Source organism: Pholcus phalangioides, unplaced genomic scaffold (genome assembly GCF_987345545.1).
Source record: "Pholcus phalangioides strain wild (caught in Gottingen) unplaced genomic scaffold, Ppha-v1.0 ptg000024l_1, whole genome shotgun sequence".
NCBI lineage: Eukaryota > Metazoa > Arthropoda > Arachnida > Araneae > Pholcidae > Pholcus > Pholcus phalangioides.
Window position 1 is genome coordinate 15,137,058 of NW_028301616.1, and position 22,798 is coordinate 15,159,855.

The 22,798-nt window shown below is 36.7% G+C and overlaps 1 protein-coding gene across 2 annotated transcripts; it reads right to left on the bottom strand.

Annotated features, from left to right (window-relative positions):
* Positions 1-2,639: 2,639 nt before the first annotated feature.
* Positions 2,640-21,895, bottom strand: LOC149068827 (activating signal cointegrator 1-like). Of its 2 annotated transcripts, XM_089251406.1 has the most exons (10): positions 21,770-21,847; positions 21,069-21,135; positions 19,573-19,777; positions 17,647-17,828; positions 13,031-13,325; positions 8,813-8,973; positions 8,481-8,599; positions 4,077-4,171; positions 2,958-3,054; positions 2,640-2,862 (listed from the first exon to the last, which is right to left on the bottom strand). In XM_089251406.1, exons 3-10 carry the CDS (start codon positions 19,768-19,770, stop codon positions 2,804-2,806), a joined length of 1,206 nt encoding a protein of 401 aa, XP_089107532.1. In that variant the 5' UTR covers positions 19,771-19,777; positions 21,069-21,135; positions 21,770-21,847; the 3' UTR covers positions 2,640-2,803. The 2 variants fall into 2 exon arrangements, with proteins under 2 accessions (XP_089107532.1, XP_089107533.1); XM_089251407.1 differs by lacking the exon at positions 21,069-21,135 and having other exon boundaries at positions 21,770-21,895.
* Positions 21,896-22,798: the final 903 nt, after the last annotated feature.

Sequence of the window (22,798 nt, forward strand, 5' to 3'; positions counted from 1 at the left end):
AGGATATTAAGTGCTACTCAAAGAGGGATTACAAAGCAATCCTGGACAAATTCTTCACTGAAACTGGGCATATTGTGTCAAGTAATATAACTTTGAGCCAAGAGTTGCCTTTGAACTCTAAAAATTTTATTTATCCCAGAAATCCTTTCTCCGTATTTTTTGGAACTAATATATTGTGATTTCCTGATTTTGACAATATTTCTCATGCACAAACACATACTCACTGATTTTAGGTCTACATTAAATACATCTTCCTAGGCTGTTTACTAGCCCATCTGTAATCCCACCATCAGCCCTGATGGTTGGGCACGGGACAAAAGTTTGAGTCTGGTTTGGTAAGAACTTGTAGTCCACGATGCAGCTATTTACACAGTTTCTTTCTGCATTAATTTCACTCTCTCTCTCTAAAAAATAAAGAGTTAACAATTATATTTATAATTACTATTTACTTAAATGAAGAGTTTAATTAATAAATCTTGCAATAAATCAAAAATGTTTGTGGCTTGTGATGCCACACAATCATACTGGGTGCGGCTTATATGCCAGAGTTTTCTCCCAATGTGTATGTGGCTTATATACCAGACTTTTGTCCATGTTGGCCCTTGGACTGAGGGAAGTCGGCCACCCATGCTATAGAGTTAGATAAAACTAGCATGCAAAGGTGTCGATCAACTACCCGTGTAGGCACATTAGTTACCAACACTCCAATATCCCTGCCTGGGTGACACCATAGAAATACGTATTGGGTTGCCTGGGTACTGAGTTTTCTGGTATCTAATCAACATCAGTATCCCACATGAGAAAAGAGGGCCTAACTTTTATATTTATAATCTACTTACAATTCCATTTTACAAATAGACAAAAAGACAGGTCGGGAGACTATAAAGATGGGGGGGGGGGGGGTCTGTGAGATCTCAGCTTTTTCCCAGCAATTTTTGAATATTTTAGAGCATGGTATAATATTTTTATGGCAAAATAGTTATAACACAAAGAATTAGTGGGTGAAACCATTGATATATTAATATATTTTTTATTATTATTCAGTTCTTAAATCATTCTGTACAAACCTCTCTCAATGTGTGTTAGTGTTGAGGAAACTTGAGACTGGGGTATCTGTATTTTATATATTCTTGATAGAATTTTTTAGTGTTACATGGCCTCTAGGTTTTGAATAGGATTCAACTAGTGTAAATTCAACTACTTTGCTTTATTTTTTTAGCAGTTGGAAACACCTGATGTTCTTTCCGAAAGATTTCACCAAGATTGTCGATTTAGATTTGAAAAAATTCACATAATTCCAGTGATGTGACAATGATTAAGACGACTTATGCACTGCACTCTGTAAGCAATGAGTTTCTTGTAAAAAAATTTTGCAATCCTTGATGCCCTACTGATGAAGTCCCCCATGATATTTCATCTGCAGTAATTTTTTTTGCTACTGATTGAAATCTCGGATATTTATGGCATCAAGTTGAAGGCTTCAATGTGGTTTGCATTTATTTTATCTAGTTTTATTTCATTTTGCATCAGCTGAGGCAATGTTGGACGTATGATTCACATACCATCGTCAATACTGTCACTTACTTCACAAAGGTTTCTACTGGGGTAGTTTTCATTCTCTGAATACTCATCTTAACCATCACTGCTTCTAGATTTTTCTCACCTAATCTTTGCCAACTTCTGAAAAGTTTTCTCTTAGGTGAATCAGCGTGTTTTTGTCATTTTTTCAGCGATCATAACAGATATTTTACACATGGATATTTTTGTTTTTCAGAACAAACAATTTATCTGTGTGTGTGTGTGAGAGAGAGAAAATGACAAAAATACTTCACAATAAAACCGAGATAGATGCTATACAACATTCAGATAAGAATGAAAGTAAAAAAAAGTCCCACAAATGGGGATTACACCATATTAGATGCACGAGGAGACTATCAGAAGAATTTTCACTATATAAAAACCAATTGTGACAATGTTGATAGCATTATATGGGAGGGGTTCAGTGTGACCCCCTCCCCCCTCCAAGGTATATCTGTTCGTATCTCGATTGCAAAGAAGATGAAAAAATCTTTGGTGTACAATAAGAGCATAATTCAGGAAAAGTCAAGAAATTTTTAAGCTTTTAGTTTATTCTTATTTGAGATATGGGAGTAGAAAGAGTGCACATTGGTCACACAGACCCAGTCCATCTTTCTGGTGTTAAGACATCAGTTTCCTTGAATTCATGAAGGTATAAATAAGTGTTTCCCAAAATGGGCGATGGCACGGTCCAGAGAGGCAATAGAAGCTACAAGTATATAACATAGGATCATATGGGTTCGCTTGAGTCTTGGGGGGGGGGGGAAGGCAAAGAGAGAGAAAAATTCTGATCATTTTTGTCGCACCACTATCATTTTCTGTACACGAGGGCTAATTAGACTGGGACCTACAATTTATTGCTAAGGTGCGATAACCCCTAGATGTGGGACTCCTTGCGGTAACAATCTTTTTCTGTGGGCAGGAAAGGTTCTAGCAAGGACGAACCAGGTATCAAAAAAAAAAAATTCTGAAGAAGGGGGCGAGGGTCTAAATCTTGAACATGACTCAATTCTATCATTCATGCAGATGCTGCATGATGGGTGTAATATTACCACACTTAATTTAATCAAATGTAAAATTTATTTCCATCAAACATAAAAAAAGAGTGATAACTCTCAACAATAGCTATTCTCCAATATAAATTACATCAATGTAACAAATCGAAATGCTTTAAATTTCACCAATTTTTAGAGATCACAAATTTTCATGGTGATAGCAGAAAATTTTACTTAATCATTTGTAAGGTCCGTTTAGCAGCTTTGTGTATCCTTGGTTCCATTTTGTCTACAAAAGAAGAAAAATTTGCATTAATCAATAAGTCCAATTTCTTTTTTTTTTATAATGCAGATAAGTTAACAAGGGAAATTCATAAGGCTTACATATTCGCCTTTTGCCTTTCATGGGAATCTTGATTTTCAGCTCCATGGGGTTTTCGCAAATATATACAAAAAGTGAGCCGCATTCTCCACCTGGATACTGGAAATAATAACACAGAATCTCTTTAGATAAGCATAAGATACTAAAATACGTTGCATATTAAAAAATTGTCACAGTCTCTTCAAAGCTGTAAACTAGCCTCAAGGTGCTTCAAAAGGTGCTGGACCTTTTGAAGAGCGTGGGCAACTTCATCGGTTTGGAAATGCGTCGCAGGCCTCATAAGTGATCTGTTAATGTGCCACGGACCACTAAAGTGGCCTACAACAATGTCCTAGGTCATCTCAATGATCTTACATCATCTGTAAAGTGCTGAGGGTCTATATAGTAAGGGCTGTCCCATCCCTTTGAAGTTGCTCTTGCCACCTTTGTTCAGTGGGCATGGTCTTGGATCAGATGCATGACATCACTGCTCTAATACTTAACTAAAGCACAACCTCGTTGTGCTTTAGTTAAAAACAGTTGAACCTTGAAAACCAGAAATAGCAGGGTAGCCAATTGTGAACCGGTTCTGTTAGGACGATGATGTCAGCTGGTACTGACTCTGGCACGTCATGAGGCAGCCCCTATTGTATGGCCCTACTGCGGGTCACTTACCTCATCTGTAAATGTGCAGAGGGTCGCTTGAATGATCTGGAAATGTGCCTCGGGCCACTTAAGTCCTAGAACAGAGTAATAGGTCACTTTAATGATCTGTAAATGCACTGTGGGTCACTCAAGTGATCTGAGAATATACAGCAGATCGCATAAGTGATCTAACGTGGTATGGCAATGTGCCACAGGTCATTTAAGTGATCTAGTTGCGTGCTGCTTAGTTCATTATCACAAAATTAAGTTTGAGGTCATGGGTCACATTCAATGACTCAAAGGGGCCATGGGAGTTGAGCATGTATGCTATAAACACTACTGTTCCTTATTAGGACTGAAACAGTAAAATAATACATCCTTCACAAACATTTCACAGCCTTTGGAGAAATAAATTCCCTTTTGGGTAAATTGTCAGAGTTGTACATAATTTAGTAGTAAAAAATAGTATTAAATGATAATTTGTGAATACTTTATACCTTCTCAATATACTCTTCTTGACTCAAGCAGTCCTTAACTTCAACACACCCTAGCAGAAATCCTGTTGGGTAGGTTGTGGGAAAAACAGAAGTGCCTGGGGGGAAAAAATCAAACAGCGTAAGAATTTCATCAAAACTAACTACTCAGTAGTTATTTTGAAAATAAACTAATAAATAAAATTTTGAAAAGATTGTGTATCCCTCTAATTCATGGGCCAATTGTTTCCCTGGAAGCAAGTACTGGTGATAAACAAGTCGTGTGCAGTCACCCACACGCGGAAGACCAATATTTCAAATGCACAAAAAATGAGCAAGCATCATCCATTGAAACGATGTTGAATGACTGACTACGGTATGAAAAAAATCAGATTTTTTAAAATTTAAATCGAATGAATGCTTATTAATTATAAATATTAGTAATTGAGATTAGGTGAAACAATACGCAATCTCTCAATTTAATTCAGCATTAATGAATAAACTAAAAAACAATGAGAAATGAATAATAAACAAACTACAAGCAAGAAATACGATTAAAAAAATCTGTGTTTATGTAAAGTCATTCAGCCTGAACTAACTTGTGAATTATTTAAATTGTAGAGAATAGTGTTTTTATTCATGAGGCCCCCCTCCCCCCATTTCATAGTAATGGGATTTTAAGTATCTTGCTGCTTCCACGCAGGTGTAGTATGGTTGTTTAGTCTAACTTTTTTTTTTTTGTCTATCTTTGCACCACTCAATTTTTTTATTTAATTTTTGGTCCGAATATTTCTTGCTTCTCATGAGTGTGGAACCTAAAACATTTCCTCAGTGTAGTATGAAAGATGTGTTATCATTGTGTAATATTCAGCGAAGACTGAGTAAAGTTGTAAGCTTAATAAAAAAAATATATCACATTTATAATTGCAACCCCCCAAACTTGTGATACAATATCAATTAATACAGATCGGGCATAAGTGCCATCTAAATCACAAATATTGCCACAAATATGAGTTAAGTAATCTCTGGATTAGAAACAAAACTGATGAGATTTGCATGATGCACATCTGCAAATCCTCAATGTGGGGAAACAGGAAGTGATATTAGAAGGAAGTGGCTTAATGCGATCCCATTTGAACTCTGGGTTATCGATAACAATAACTGATTAATAACTATAGTATATATGCATGTAGGAAATTAAGTTTTTTGTTCAAAAATTTGTTCCGGGAAGGAGGAGGGATCAACTTATATATGTTACTGCCAAAGCCGAAAAATTGGCCAGTTCCCAAACTGGCCAATTTTGTTGTAAATTGGCCTGGCCGATGTCCGAATTTTAGGCTCTGGCCAACCAGTTCATGAAGTGGCTGGAAATCCCTGGCCAAAGTTTGAAAAGAAAAGGCATGATTCAGGTCATTGCCATTTGGCAACATACTTTTTCGTGATAACTATATCCATATTAGCTATGGCAAACCATCATATTGCGGTCACGATGCAGTAACCACTTTTTTTTTTCAAAGTTTGGCAGAGGAAACTGTGTGTGTATATTATTATATAATTTTTCTTTTCCTATCACATGGACATAATTCAACACAACTACTATATATAGCCATGTATCACACGTTAGCAATGAAAAAATGGATTTGGGAACTACAGGACCATCTTACATTGAACATTGGCTGCACTTCTGGCTTTAGCAATAACATATACAAGTCAGTTCTTGCAGAGAAAAACCTTGACCTGTGTTATGGTTTTGGTGATCCTCAAGTGGGAAGATAGAATTATACACACAGTGTAGTGGAACTTCGGTTAATGAACTTAATTAGTTCTGCCAACGAACGTGCTCGTTATCTGAATCAACAATTATACAAAGCAAGCTTCCTCATAGGAATACAAATACAACGCCACAACAGGCAAAATGCCCAACGAAGAATGGAAACTTGGATAACTCATTCCCACAGTTATTCATTTACATGAAAATTGACTGACAAAAACGTCATTCACTCAATAATGCAACACAATAATAATATAGCAAATAAGGCATAAAATACTTAAAAAATAATAATGCAATAAATAAACATACAATATGATAATGGTTACAAATTAACTTACTCTAAAGTCTGAATGACCAGAGAGAGAAAGACTATAGTTTAGGACAAATTATGCACTGCACTCTGCCTCTATAAACTTATTTTTTTATGCGACTTTAAAAAGGAATGTTATCTATGATACTTGCTTTTGCTGCTTTTTTTTTTTTTTTTTTTCCGAAATGGGAAATCACACTATTGTTAGACAGATTCACTGCTACCTATATTTGGGGAGATTCATATCTATAAAGTTCGGCACAGATGCTCTCTACTCATCTCTCATTTGAAGTGAAGCAGTCCTCATTTGTCTCTTCGTCTTCCTCAGATGAGATCTCATGCATAAGCTTTTGTTGATGCACATAATGGAGATCCATCAGTTTGTCTGTGTATATTACCATGTTCCTCCACTAGTTGTTGAATGTCGGGCTAATGCATCCTTAAGTCGTATTCAATAATACAATCAGCCCACAGTTTTCTCCAAGCAGAATTTAAAAAAAATTCAAGTGCTCATACATGTGGTTACAATGCTACATCTAGTTTCATATTGTAAGCAGTCGTACTTGTAAGGGTGTTTATTTTTTGAGTTAGGCACGCTGACCAAAGACCGTAAGGGAGAATATTATTCACAATTTCACAGCACGTGTTGGGCAAAAGAGATGGGTAAAAATCCATCAGCTGAGTTGTGATAACGTGAAAATAAATAAATGAAGCTTAACATTTTTGCTCGCAATGTGAATCATCACTAGTTAATCGAATCACAATTTGTTCAAAATTTTTGCTCGTTAACCAAAGTTCCACTGTATATCCGAAACAAACCCACAGGCAAATATGATCCACCATACAACCTGTTTCATGTAAAAGAACAGGACAGCTCTGAGTTTTCATTTTGCACCAAACTGGTTGCAAAATGTCTAGTCATATCACTGCATTCCACTGACTTTTTTTAAACTAGATATCTGTTAGAGTTAGAATGGAACTGTTTCTCTCATGTGAATTACAATACTCTCTTTAACATTTCTCTAATGTTGTGATATACATCTTGATTGTACTTTGTGAAAGCAGTAACAATACCTATGATTCCACACACAATAGCGACATCTACCATATTAAAAATATTTTCTTGATTGGCAATCAAGCTTGGATGAACAAAATACTTATAAACACAAAAGCAAAAATTAATCATAAAAAGACTGAGAAAATAACTAATTAATTACAATTTATGTATGATATAAAGAACAGCGAGTTGAACTCAATTGAAAATAAAAAAAAAATTTAATAAAACAAAACAAAAAAAACCTGACTCACAATCCTCGAAATATGTCTATCTTGTCCCTCATTTCTTATTTAAAAATTAAATTTATTTGAATTTTAATAGTTTTGCTGCAAAATAATACTAACTATCCCATATGTTTTCTCTCTGATATAACAACATCACAATATAATGTGTGTTTTCTGTGGAACAAAGAGGGTCATTATAACAAGCTTACTATTTGATCGTGCATGCACCTCCATGGAAATTCCTCTAAGGAATTTCTTAAGAAATTGGTACATGCAGGAACATGGTATGAGTGGCCCTGGTGTATTTCAGAGTTATGATTGTTTCACATTATACTGGAGTGATGTCACCTGTCTTCCATATTTTTAAGTGAAAATAGAAGAATTTGAATTTTCATGTTATGTGTAAGTATTGCGTTGTAGGTCCAGTTGCTTTCTGTGGACAGACATTTTCAAATGGGAAAACTGGCTCGCATTCACCATATAATTTAGCAATTCATAACAAAAGTAAAATTGCAGGGATTTTTTCCCTTTACAAGAACGTGACACATGATTAGCATTGAGTTGACAATTATTGTGCTGACCAGTAGGTTAAATTACTCCTGCCATTACTACTCACAAATAAAATCCAACAAAAAAATTGCCATTGGGACTGAAACAAGACGTACAGACATAACGGGGCATAAGTCAAAGCAGATACAAATCATCTTGCCAATTTCAGATGTTGAAAGACTAAATTGATGCTGGCTATATTTGGCAATTTTTTTTCTTTCTCTCTCTCTCTCTCTCCCTCCCCCCACCCCTGAAATGGAATACTATTCTTTTATTTGATGCAACTATGACAATTTACATAATGCTTACGACACATTCTGGGGATTAAAAATGAAAAAAGCAACTCTTTTTTTTTTTTCCAGGTTGGAATCATTTTTTGGGAATAGTTTTTTTTTTATAATTACAGGAGAAATTAAAATTTTTTGGAGGTCTGGGAGATGGAGTAGAAATTTGGGAGCAACTATGCAATATTTACCAATAACGTGCTCCAAGACCATAAAAATTTAACAATGCTTACCTCTAGTGTCTCTATATTCAGCTTCCACTTCAGCTATTTCATTAGCACTAGGAGCATATGCCGCAGCATGTATCCACAGTCTACCCCTGAAAGAGGAATACCATTGCCGCCCTTCATGCCTGCAAACAAACTAATTCTGTTACATATGCTCATGCATCTCACTTGGGAAGAGATTCAAGGAATGAGAATCACAAGAAAAATATTGTCATTATAGAAATCACAGTCACTCAAAGTTTTTGACAAATAAGGTTTTAGATAATCAAGGTTTTACTGTGTTATTTCCGAGAAATGGAGTAAGCTTAATACACAATTAATAAACATTATTAACTTACATCTTGATGCCAGCTACCAGCAAAGAAGCATAAGGTTGGTGTAGGCTCAAACACATGCCCTCATCACTCATACACTGTAACTCTGGGTCTTGTATCCGCACAATGTCATTCTTACGAAATTCCAATGGCGCTATTCGATTGTGGCCACTATTTTTAAGATACTGAAAAGAAAACACAAAATGCAAGTATTTTGGCTGGCAAGAAATGTAGAGTGTAAATAATATGAAGTGATAACTATTTGATAGCTATATTTTTTTACTGAACCAAAATCCTGATCTTGCTTGGGACTCTCACAATACTACTCTTCAGATTTATCTTTATATCTCCATTATATTCTCTCAACACCTCGGAATCCACAATTTTTTGGCCCATCATCTGACTTTGGCTGATTATCAATACAGTAAGACCGGACCTAACTCAGATAATTAGAACCTTTAGATCAGTGTTTCCCAAAGTGGGTAATATCTTCCCCCCCCCCTCCCCGGGATGACAGAATGATCTTGTGGGGGGGGGGGGTATTAGAAGCTATGGGTTAGTATAGGGTGGCCAGATATTCCGGGTTTTCACTATTTTTTGCCCTGTACAAAAAAGGCTTTCGGGACGCATATTTGTTCCCGTTTTTGTTTACGAAATGAAATAGCATTATTTTCAATATTTTTTCCATTTCAACTTTTAGATATTATGCTAGAAATTTATTATTTCAGTGTTATATTTTTGCCATATTAATATTTTATGTAACCAAAGGACACCGAACCAGTTTTTAAACATTGTAGCCCCATTCACATGTGCAGTATTGTGGCGTGAATGAAGGCAAGTGTTTGGTGAATATACTCCTGCTCTGCAATTTTTTCCATTGCAGGCCATTTAGATGATGAATAAAATGAAGAAAGTTTTGAAGTTGTTTCCAATAGGGGATATAAGCCTGTTATCTCATAAGACTAGGATTATATCTTCTAGGGAAAAGCGTTTTCAGCATTAGTGTAATGATTTTGCGTTAATCGGTTTTGCGTTACACACTTGAAGCACTTTTTTGAAAGCACTTCACTCATAAAGCACAGAATAACATCATCACACTCAAAAATATTCAGAGTTCTTGGAATGAATTAATCATTGATTCCTACGGGGTAAAAACTATTTCGGTTTACGAACGGACATCCAAAATGAATTAAAAGTTAAAGAGGGTCGATTGTTCACAGAAGCATAAACGTTACAATAAGAGACCAGTAATTTATGAGTACATAATGTAACGGATCTCACCTTTCATGGTATACGCCCTTAAATGATATATATATGGGACAGCAAGTCTGGCAACCATGGCTGCCATATCCTGATGCTATACTCGTTTTTGCGCCTCTGTGTAGAAGTATTGTGATATTTTTGTAATACATTATTAGTTTGCAATTTTACACTAATGCCCACCAAATGTGAGTTTTGAAAATGTCCTGCTTATTATTAATGGATGCCATGGTTTTTAACAAAGATTTCTGGGATTTGTCCTGGTTTTGCAGGCACCTTATCTGGTCACCCTAGTTTAGTATAGGATCCTATAGGTTGGCTTGAATTGGAGGGGGATGGCGATGAGAACAAATAAAAAATTATGAAGAAGGGGGTGATGGAACAAAAAATTGAGAACTATGCTTTAGATAATACAGACCTAACAGATTTTTTGGATTAAATGATACAGTGATACCCTTGGCTATATATAACAAAGATAATTCATTTTGGAATAATGTTCATCAGCCAAAACATGATTTCGCATAGGTTTCTATGGAAAATTGTTTAATTTGTTCCAGGTACCGCCAAAAAATTTACTGAAAGAGAGCAATATAAAACACAAAAACTGACGAGAAGGCTAAAATGAACAGCATTGAAATTAAATGAATGAGAATTTACAGGAAGATAAGGTAATGAATATCATTTTATTTTACACTGTACACAACCAACATGGGGGGCACAATAACCCAGGTTGATAAGATACTCACCTAAAGTACCAAAGGATGTTGAGAGGTATTGCAAGTTAGATACCCAGCCCGTCCTTGTCAGAAATTTCCCCGATGCAAGGGTATAACAGAAAAAGATTGCCACCAAAGGGAGTCCCACATCAAAGGGTTAGTGCACCAACCTCTCAGTGAGTATTAAAAAAACTGCCATTCAGAATCAGCAATAAATTGTAGGCCCCTGTGTTGTAGCCCTCATGTGCAGAAAATGACTGTGGTGTGTCAATAATGATTAAATGACAATCAACACCAGCTTTAGTCTGTTGCAGCTGGTGTTGATGCAACCAAGTAGGGTTCATGGGTATCCTCTCCTTTCAGCTCATTTCTATGTCTGATATATACAGATGGAAAAGATAAGCTCTTAGAATGTCAAGACTGTTCAGGTTGATGCCAAGAGTCTTGCACTGGAAGAACCCATGCTCTAAAAACACTGGCTCCTTTTTATTCAATTCATTTTTTATTAGCCGAATCTTTAATTTTATATGAAACGGTTCAAAAACTTTCAGAGAGAGAGAAATGAAGATACATCTGGAAAAAGATTCTGATGTGAACATCAATTAATTTGGGCTTGAGTGACATTAACTCTGTTGATTATGGGCAAAAAAATTCAGCTTACAACGCGACTGTATATGAATCCCTGTTAAAGAAAATGCTCATTAGCCGAATCTGCATTCGTTAACCAAGGCAGAAAAATCATGAAAACATTCATTAACAGAAGAATTTGTTGAGGCATTCATTAGCCACGGTATGGCTGTATATATAAAAGCCATAAATGGTAAAATTGTTTTAAATAAATAAATGGTTTCCACGAATAATTTCTCTCTTCAACAATCAAATGAATACGTTGAAAGTTACATGAAGTACTGTTATGTACTTAAACTTAACACATTTTGATATCATTTTACATGCATCAAACACCCTTGAATGCTTCAGGGAACACCAGAGCCATCTTAACAGCACAATAAGCACCCAAGAAAAGTAATGCATATGAAAGTCTTTTCTTTATCAATACCTAGATAAAAGCCCTATGAAAGCACCATAGAGTCTTTATCAAGCTGGTTATACCTGTCTACCAATTTATTTATATACTTACTCTTGAAAATCATAGAACCAAATATCATAGTCATGAGGGCTCTGTTATGGCCCCGGTCCATGACCAGGTAGCCCCCCCCCCCCATGCTCTAAGACAGCACCGGGGAGAATCATGGTTTTCACAAACTACAGGTTTTAGGTGTCTGTCCAATCCAAAATCTTACAAACCTATTTGTCTCAATGTCCTCCCTTCTCTAAAAAATGAAAATCCTACGGTCCTGCTCCTCACTAAGCGGCCCCCATAAGATCCTGTGTTACATGTTTGATTCCCCAGCTTCCTAAAAGGCGATATTGGCCTCTCTTTGAAACACTGGCATAGACATTCTGTGAACGAATTTTGTCACGACAAAAATGGTGTTTCACCATTTTACTGCACCAAATTTTTTACATCAGTTTGCGATAAGTGCCTTGGATAACCTAAAACTCAGTTGATTGAGGCTCCGGTAATTGTGGTTTCACAAAACTTTTGTAGCCAGAGCAAAACTTAAAGCTTAAAATTATTTATTTCTGAAAGTATAAATTGAACTGGACAATGTTGCACGTTCATACCAAGATGGTCTCTGTGAGTAGTCATGCCTGCCTGTCTGTGTATGTGCTGTAAACCTAATGCAAACGTTTCTCAGTCACCTCGTTGGGCATTTTGCCCATGGGCGGAGATACAGAGGGGCGTGCCCCCCCCCCCAAGCATCAAAGGTGGGGTCAACTGATCTTATATAATTGACATCTTCATCGTGCTCCCCCCCCCCCCCAGACTTCCAAGTCTATCTCCGTCTATGATTTTGCCTGTTGTGGCCTTGAATTTGTATTTGTATGACAGTTTTGGGGGAATGCATGTTACATGCTGCTGTTCGACTTTCAAACTCAGAAGTTAAAAATTGGCAGGTTATTGCCTATATATATTATGTGCGATAGTGCTACCTCTCCAGCACATGTGAACTGTTCATAGCATTTAAGAGTACTGATTCCGATTCATTTTTTGCCATAGGATGTCCAATTTATTGAAATTTTCATTAAGCATATATATATTTTCATTACATTATATGTGATATGAAATTTGGCAACTGTTTTCACACAATTTAACAGAAATTTACTCATAAGTCCTAATTTTGAAATAAGCATGACATCATACCTTCGGCCGATACTGTGAGACTATGTCTGTTTTACTGATTACAGCGTGCTCATATATGCTTTCATCTTCATTCAACAATACATCAACATTGATTTCATCACTGGGCAACTCCTCGACGAGCTTGCGACCAGCAAAATCGATGGTTAATCGTGAAGTTTTGGAACGATCAAATTTCTTGTCATGGAATTCCTCCTGCTTCTGAAGAATCTTTTGCTTTTGCTCACTCGTAAGCCACACATTTGAGTCAATATTATGGTAGTCACATTGATCATCAATAATTTTTGTTTGTTGCTTCCTTTTAAAAGAAAAAGAAAAGAACAAGTGACTATCAGGTTTTAGATGATATGAAAAAATAAAACATTCTTTTTCAATAAAAGTTTTCAAATGTTAATTTACACCAAAAAAAGCTTCAGGGGTCAGTCCAGATTTTTTTTAGGGTCCTGTTTTTGTGAAAATAAGTAATTTTATGACAAGCAAAATAGTACAGTTAATCTATCGCAAAACAAATAAAATGTCAAATTTATGGTTTTACTAATTTGTATTTTGTGACGGGTACGTTTTTTCAAATCCAGAATTTTGTGAAGGGTTCGTGTTTAGATCTGAAATTTTGTGAAGGGTCTAGAAACCGGACCCAAATTCTGGCTGGACAGACCCCTGAGCTTGTAAAATAAAATACGTGAAAAAACTAATGTGTGTGATCAGAACGTATTCCCAAGATATCTTTACAATCTGTCCAGGAAATTTATTAGTAGACATCCATGCCCGAACCGGGATTCGAACCCGGACCTGCACAGTCAGAAGCTAGCTCCCTAACCACTGGACTGCCAGGTGGCAACACATTACATTACTATATAGAGGGTGCATAGACAACACATGATTTATGGTATTTTACTGGCAAACTGTGTTGACCCTAGAGGTATACTTCCTTAGAAAAAGTTTCCAAATAACGTGTAGTACTCAGATATGTCATTATGATGTTAATAGAAATGTTAACTTTTTATACACGCACCCTCTGCTCAAGAACCTAATTACAAAGTTGTTGTCCTATCTCTCTTGATTCCAACAAAAAACTCCACATTTCTAAGTGCAACAGCTTTCAATGAGAATAAAATGGTTTACAGGTACATATATATTGCAATATATTGGTACATAGGTATTGCAATGAGCTGCATTCTGGATTTCACTGATCATTATCATGGCATAGTCTGCAAAGCTAATAGAATTTCATATATGTTACATACGGCATACCGTAAGTGTGATGCGCGTACGTTGTCATATGCTTTCTGTGTGTACGTTCGCCCGACTCTGGAGTTCTGTTCGCAAGTATGGAGCCCTTACAAAATCAAGGACATACAGCTCCTCGAAAAGCCACAGAGGTCGTTTAGTAAACGAATACCTGGCATGAGCGGTCTATCTTATTGCCAGAGACATCAATTTCTGGGTTTACACTCACTGGAATGGCGTAGAATCACTGCAGATCTGAAGATGTGCTACAAACTAGTCCACCAAATTGCTTATCTACCATCGAGAGAGCCTTTCTTTAAGATAATAGACAGGCGTGTTAACCTACGTAGGCATCGCTTCCAAATAAGAATACCAACAGCTAGAAGGGATTGCTTTTTCCACGGATATAGATGCCGTGTGGCAAGAATATGGAACAGTCTTCCATCAGAACTTGTATGTGCCTCCTACGCAAGATTCGCTTCCACTATTGGGGATTTCGACCTGACTCCGTATGCGAAGTTCTTCCCGTACTGACTTTTTTTTTTTTTCTTCCAGTATAAGTGCATTGCATGTCTTCTGGGGTTATTGTAAATAAAAGCAATATATACATATATATATATATAGTTTTTTTCCCTAATTCCCCCATTTTTGAATTCAAGTATGTCAGTGAATATTGCACTTAGAAATGTGGAATTTCTTTTTGTTGGTATAAGGAGAGACAACTGGTTGGTTCAGGGCAACAACTTTATAACTAGGTACTTGAGTGGTTAGTGGTTTTCAATTAACATATAAAAAGTTAGTTTTTGTATTTTAAGAACTACACAACCCCTTGCAACATGAATGATGTACCTGAGTTCTACACATTATTTGGATACTTTTCCTAATTGGAACTATGCCTCTAGGATCAACAGTTTGCCAGTGAAATACCATACGCTCTATTACCTATGCACCCTGTATATACAGTTGAATCCTGTTATAACGAACTCCAAGAAACCGGAGAAATCACTTTGTTTTTATAAAGAATTTTTGTTATAAAGGAATTCCAGGGTTTTGCATTGCTCCTATATAAACTTATCTGTGGGGGATCAGAAAAGTGCTCGTTAAAATGAGATTTTCGCTATAACGGTATTCGTTAAAACGGGATTCGACTGTATATATACATTATTCTTTTTTATCAGATTTATTTTATGTTGACATTCCATATTTCTCAGAATACATGTCATTGCACTTGCCTTTTTAAAAACATAATTCTAATTCTGTACAAAAAAATTGCTTCAAGACAGGAAGGAAAAATGCATCAATTTAGCATAGTAAATGCGAAGAATTTTTTTCCTTCAAGACACAGTTTTTCGGGATAAAGAGTTTTGAGATAGAGAAGTTATACTCAGGGCTTTAACTCAAAAAACTAAAAAGTAGGATGGGGTACCTCCCTCAGACAACATAATCATAGCACAATAATAATATTTCAAAAAATTATTTTTGTATTTTTAAAAAAAATTAAACATAAAACATTTCTCATAACTATTTTAGTATCCTATAAGATTGATTTGATCCAAAGCAAACTAACTGACAGAAATTATTTGGTAACAAAAAACAATTTTTGGCCAAAATAGTGTACTAGAAACCACAGGTTATCCTGTCTGTCTCTTCTCGCAATATATTGCATTTTTTTTTTTTTTTTGGAGTTTTTCAATGTCTGTCAGCTCCATTCCTCGATGCACAGTAAATATGAAGACGTACAAGTTTTTTAAATGACGCTCTTTCCAGACTACTTTCAAAAGCACAGTGCAAAATGTGTAAATTACACGGTCCAATGTAACATAAGTCAAGGTGAACTAGATCATTTTACCACGCTGTCCATATTTTTCTAAAGGGATTTTTTTTCTTCACATTTTACTGTTCCCAATACTATCGTTTCTGACAAATGAAGCACTTTTATTTCTAGCTCTTTTTAGAACATTTGTAACATTTTTGTAAACATTTTTTTATGCCTCTGGATTTTCTAAAAATACAGAAGACAATCGAATGCTATTGGGTAGCATCAGAGTCAAAAAACGTAGAATAGGTCTATGTATCCAACTGTTTTGTAATGCAAATTGTTGGACTTCACCCATACACAAAATGTGGACCATAATTTTTAATAATGAATGTTAGTTGATGTCCAATACCATGAAGTAGTAAAAACAAACTTATTTTTTTCATCCACACAGTTTTTAATGACTATTCAAAAAACAGGTACAAAATGAGTTTTTGAACCCTCAAACTAAGAAAAATAAAAATTAATAAACCAAATGGTCCACATACACCCTCCAAACAACTTGAAAAAACAAAATTTCTGCTTCGGCAGAATCGTGAATTGTAACCTACTACATTTGTATTATTTGGCAATATATCGATTTCCTCTTCATTTAAAAACAGTTACACAAATTTTGACAGGATTTTGTAAATAGGAAAAAAAAGCCCAGGAAGTAGGACATTTTACCAAAAAAAGTAAGAAAAATGGGAGTTCTGTCTACTGTATTGAAACTTCTTATCCCAAAAAAAATTTCATGTCTTGAGATGAAGAGTTTTGCGAATGAGAATTCAACAGTATTCCAATAAATATTATTCATAAGATAAAATTACGGAATTTACTAGCATATAGGATGAGGTATGAATTTAGAGATCAAAATAAGGAAAGCTAGATTTATTAATGGAGCTCCTAATTTTGTTTATTCACAGATAATCAGCATAAAATGCACATATTAAGGCAAGCAATCAAGTTTTCTTTATGCTATCATCTTTTGTCTACTCTGACTCTCCCTTTGAGCGATGCTTCGCTCCAACTCTCCTCTTTTTCACTCTCACTCCCCAAAGCGTCGTCCTCCGATCCATCTAGTGAATTTGAAATGTAGCATTTCCTGAACGACTTTGACATCAGCTCTAGAGATATACTCTTCTATGCAACTGATACCTGTGTAGAAAGCTGTGAAGAATTAGCGCATTTGATGTGGCAAGTTGGGGTCACTTCAGGACCTTCTGCAGTAAGCCAGATGGCAGCACTAGACGTAACACACATAACACAGAAACAAAAACATCACGTTAGGTTCATAATCGGTGCACACACATTCCGCATGTACCAATTCATTAGAAATTCCATGCAGGAATGTGTATGAGGTGAATGTACGGTTAAGTAGTGGTAATAAGTCAGTTCATGTACAGTTTCCTTCATGCTGTCAAGAGAAAAAAGGGCAATGAATCCCTCATTCGTGCATACAGGACCTAGGTTTTTGTGAGCAGTGGAAATTTAAAAAAAAAACCTACAACCTATAAATTAATTTAAATAAAAATCCTATATGCGGATAAATATGATATACCCTCTTTTTAAAATTTTTTTTTAAAAAAACCCTTACGAGATTCTGTCATATTCTAGAAGTTTATTCTTGTGACTGATAGCTTTAGCAGCTTCATATTCCTGACACATAATTTTTCCGACACTCTTGAGAGAGAAATCGTCACCCATCAGTTTTTTCTTCAGAGCATTGCCAGCAGGGGATCTGGTAGCGATTTCATTCTTTTCTTCATTAGTGCAAACCTGTAAAAAAATTTTTAAAAATTTAGTCAAACAGCAGTAGTATGTATTTATATACAAGCTTTCTTTCTTTCAAACCAAGCACAGCTCAGGTCTATCACCATCCATGGGCGATTTACTACCTAGTGAGTTGTGCCGGAAGTGTAAGTGTGTGTACCTAACAGTATGAGTGCGAATGTAGTGTTGTGTTTGATTTTTCAGTGCCGCCATCTATATTTCAGAAGTGAAGTGAGTGATGTGTTATGACAATTACATTTGTACTACATGTAAGTCTGTTGCTCTCTGTGGCGAGACTTTTTAAAGGGGTAAAGAATTTTTAGGGGCAATGCTCCCCCCCCCCCCCCACCTGGAAATGACAAATCAGTTGGCTCCGTCAGCGACACCGGCTACATAGCATATGCATATATATGAATTATGCCCCTCAGCCTCTCATGTCTATCTATTATGTAATCAAGCTGCCAAAGTGTAGTTTTGAGGGTATAGTTGTAGCTTTGTATCACTTTTTGAACCCTGGGACTGGTGCGCAGTGATGGTCGTGAAGGTGGTTTTCCCAACTTGGAGATGAGATCAATTCTTAGACTTCAAGAAAATATTGCCACAGCAAGTAAAAAAAAATATAAAATTTACATTATTCAGAAAAATGATCATCAAATGGTAATCCCTCATTTCTGATTTGGAACATAGGTGACAGCACATAAGCATGCAATATTCACAATGCATTTAGGCTAGGAATTCACAATTAAGGTCTATAGTAATGATTCTGACACAGCCACCTCTCCCCTCCATATGTAAGTTAATAACGTTGAGTAGCCTCCGTGGCAGTAGACTGGCATTACGTGTGGTTATTAAAACACAGTATATACAATGTGAAACTCTTAAGTAATGATAATAAACAAAGATATCACTCTCCTGGGTACTGGTCAGTTATCAGGATGACCATTGGCATGCTTTTCTGAATTGGCACAATTTAGAAAGCTTTTAATGGTAGCCTGGCACTTCTATTTATTCTTGTGATTTAAGAGTGGCCACCATCAAAACATTCACAATAATGCTTGGCTGGTTTTTTCATTGCCAATCAATGGTCGATAACCAATTAATAAATCGCCATGGATACCTATAAGGTACCAGATGTATAATTCACTCCCACGGGTAAAGGGCTTACATCCCGGAAGGGACAGAGCCCAGGTCGTGTCTGGTCTGACAAATGTATATTAAGTGTATGGCAGAACAGGAAGTGACATCACTTTTGGGTATCCAAAGTGATTGGATCCATACTGAGAGCATGAGCTTCAATGAAAGTGGATGTTCACGAATTGATAAAATAAATTAAGACTTCAGGCAGCATCTGCTGTTAGACCAGTCGGTAGAGCGTTGGAATTGGCAATCCGAAGGTTGACGATTCAATTCCCGGTCATAATACTAGTTTTTTTTTTCTTCCTTTTTGTGCTTACATCTTCAATTTGTTGGATGATTATCAATTTATTTTTCTTTGTTTTTCACTTGTATTCAAAGCCGATATAAAGCGTTCAGTAATCCCTGGTGGTTTGCCTTGGCACAAGCCATTATGGCAATTGATCAGTTTTAATTATTTACATCATTTGGGAATATGCATATCCCCAAATATATATTTACACTTGGTATACATATCTTCTACCTTAATAAATAGCGTCCCTGGTCCCAGTACATTTTTCATACAGTACATACACTATGTTGAATGTGCATTATAATGTGAGTGACAACTATTTACCAAATTGCCACAAGTTAAGCATGGCCCAGATCCTTCAGCTTGACATACAATCCTACCACAGTTCAGGCAGTTATTAATGAGCCTGTGATTTTTTGCTTCGCAACAGCATGGCTTTCGAACTTTCCGCACCTCAGAAGGAGATTCAGCAATGGTCTTTTCGGAACTGGACTTTCTGTCTCGCTTATCTCTTCTTGTCATGACTTTCCTAATACAAAAAATAAAAATTTAAAAATTCTCACGTTTTATTTTTATTAACTATTCTAAGGATGAACTAGATTCACATCGATTTGCAAACATCTTTTAAAAACTGAAAATTGCAACTACATCGTTGAAATATATCATAACCTGTTTTAAGTCTCAGTTCCATGTTTATAAATTTTGATAGAGTATATCAATAAATTTATTGGCAATACTAGGCGAGACTTTTTATAGAGGAGATCGGCTCACATTAGTGCCTCGAAATTGGGAACCACAGAAAACCAACTTCAGCCGACCATCACTATGCCGGGTCCTCGCAATGCGAGTCCATCACTATGATTACTCGACCATCACAGCGGCTATTGGCAATACACATGATCAAAGAAATTGAACTTTTCTGGATACTATGCGGAGGTGAACTTGGAAGAAAAAGTCATCTGGTTTCTGCCACGAATTAAAACCAGGTCCTATTGCAAACTGGCAAGTGCGTTACCATATACCTACACCACTACTTTACCACACACCAACTAGTGGAGTTGGGTGGGAAATGAAGGCGCCATCTCTTGGTGGTCACCCCAGGCTCAATCAGTAAAGAACTTTTCTGATGTTCTTTTGGCTAGTTTTAAACCCCTTGTATGGCAACCTTCATAGTGGAAGACAAGCATCTTATCACTGTGCCACTTGAGCACCTATACCTGCACCACTAGAGACACGACCCTGCCTTCCTTATTTCGTGTACTGTCTCTTGAGGCACTGAAGTAGACATTAGTAGCTTCCCTTAACTTCAGAAAATATCTCCCAAGTGACAGGGTCTTCTATTCTTCCTTTGTTCAGCCGAAAATGAGAATTTATGGGGTATCTTATATGCAGTCTTCTTAGAGGTAAAGACATACGCAGGGGAAATGCGGGCTGTGCCTAAAATGTAAAACACAGCCAATTTTGGGGTTCTGAAATTTTTTAGCCCGGGACATATGCAACATTTGTCCTTGCAAAAAACAGTCCCTGACAGATGGAATGGTAAACAGCGAGATGGAGATGGCTTTTTCTCAGTCCAACGCATCAAGGAAACAGATTTTTACTGGCAGTGCCATCTTAACACCCAGTGGGGGGGGGGGGAACTTGAGTGGGGGGGAATCAGAAAGATGAGATCTGGTTGAACGTTTCGAGAATAAGCATATAAATTTTCCTGGTAGGATCTGAGAAAAATCACTTCATCTGGGAGCCTCCTATGATGCTCTTAAGAAAGCCCTGTTTACTGGATATTATGTAGAGGTGATCTCGGAAAGAAAAAAACTCACCTGGTCTCCGCTGGTAATCAAACCCAGGTCCTCTTGCCAACCGGGCAGGTGCGATTCGCCAGCGGACCTGGGTTGAAGGATCTTACTCAATTAGTTTCTCATAGCTGGTTTTTTTTTCACTCAACACTCAAGATATTAAAATATATTTTCACACAATATGATACTGTACCATGCATTTCACAAAGGAGGGTGGGCTGAGAAGGCTCTAGCCTGTGAGCCTTCAAATCCACCTTTCTATATATACATATTTTTTAGAACAAATTTACTAGAAAATCAATGTAGCAGCCCCCACCCCAAAGGGGCTGTAGCTGACAAAGCTCTAGCCCTGGGACCTGGCTCGGGACGATTCTTTTTTTTTTTTAGCTATAAATTAACTAGAGGACCCTCCAAAGTTCCCAGCATAGGGCCCCCCCCCCGCTCCAGGATGTGAGGTATATGGTCCCCAATCTAGGAGATTGGGGGCCCTGCACTGAACACCTATAAATTGTAATTAAAACATTTTTCATACCTATGCTTCATCTCAAAATAAACATTCTAATTTAGGAATGATAGATATGATGCATCAATAAAGTCATGCGGTTTATAATACTAATTGAGTAAATCTAATGAAATTAAAGCATTTTTTATGCAGTCGACTTTTTATATTGATTCTTTCACATTTTAAGTGTTTATTAAATTCAAAAAATTTTATTTTTTCTCACCTTGTAAAGTATATGGATGAGATAGGAAAACAAATCCCTTTCCAAATGTTTACATGTCCAATGGACCATACTAGATAGGCTTTGCATGAATCAACTGAAGAGTAAGCTGACCATATGTTTTGAGAAAATATATATGGTATGTTGCCAGATTGAGCTATGAGTAAAGCCAACACCTTCTAGAGCAAGCTGCTTTGGAAGGTAAAGCTCAGTGGTTGCCAGGTATTATTGAAAAACTATGCCAAATCGAAGCAAAGTTGCCACTTAGGGGGCCACTCAAGTATTACGTCATCATCGATGGGAGGGGGGGGTTACAGAGCCACTTTAATGATCTCTAAATGTTTCGCGGATCCAAGTGATCTGGAAATGTGTCCGGGCCGCTTAAGTGCTCTGGAAATGTTTTCGTGCCGCTAAAGTGCTCTGGAACTGTGCCACGCATCACTTAAATAATCTGAAAATGTGCCGCGGGTAATTTGAGTAATGTAGAACCACACTGGGGGCCACTTAAGTGCTCTAAAACTTCGTCACACCTCATTCAAGGTATCTCTAAATGTGTCACGGATAGCTTAAGTGTTCTGGAATAGTACCACGGGACAATTAAGCAATCTGTAAATGTGCCGTTTAGTTCATTTTTACAAAATTAGGTTTGAAGAGGGCAGGCCGCATCAAGTAACCCCAAGGGCCATATTTGGTCCGCGGGCCAAGGAACTTTATGCGATTTATCATTATATGGCTTAGAGGGGGGGGCCGCAATGAATTTATAAAAGATAAGTTTTGAGTTCATAGCCTTCAAATAACACTGAAATTGACAGAAATTGATTATAGTAACATACCTAAATATAAAGGTTATATTTCCGAATTATTTTTTTTTTTGCATTAAAAAAATACATTTTTGATCATGGGAGGGGGGAACGAGCCCCCTATCCCCCCCCCCATCGTGTACGTCTCTGATCCCACCAATATGCGTTAGGTTTCAGAGGGACAGAGCTGATGAAGAATCTGCTGACAGGGGGGCGGGGGTCAGCGTTTTCC

Excerpts from the sequence above, each read along its gene's own strand:
- LOC149068827 (XM_089251407.1), bottom strand. The coding sequence starts at position 19,770 with ATGACAAGAAGAGATAAGCGAGACAGAAAGTCCAGTTCCGAAAAGACC. Across the intron at positions 13,326-17,646 it reads CTAGAATATGACAGAATCTC|GAAGCAACAAACAAAAATTA; the intron begins GTAAGGGTTTTT and ends TTCTTTTAAAAG. Across the intron at positions 3,055-4,076 it reads AAGAAGAGTATATTGAGAAG|TATCCAGGTGGAGAATGCGG; the intron begins GTATAAAGTATT and ends TATTATTTCCAG.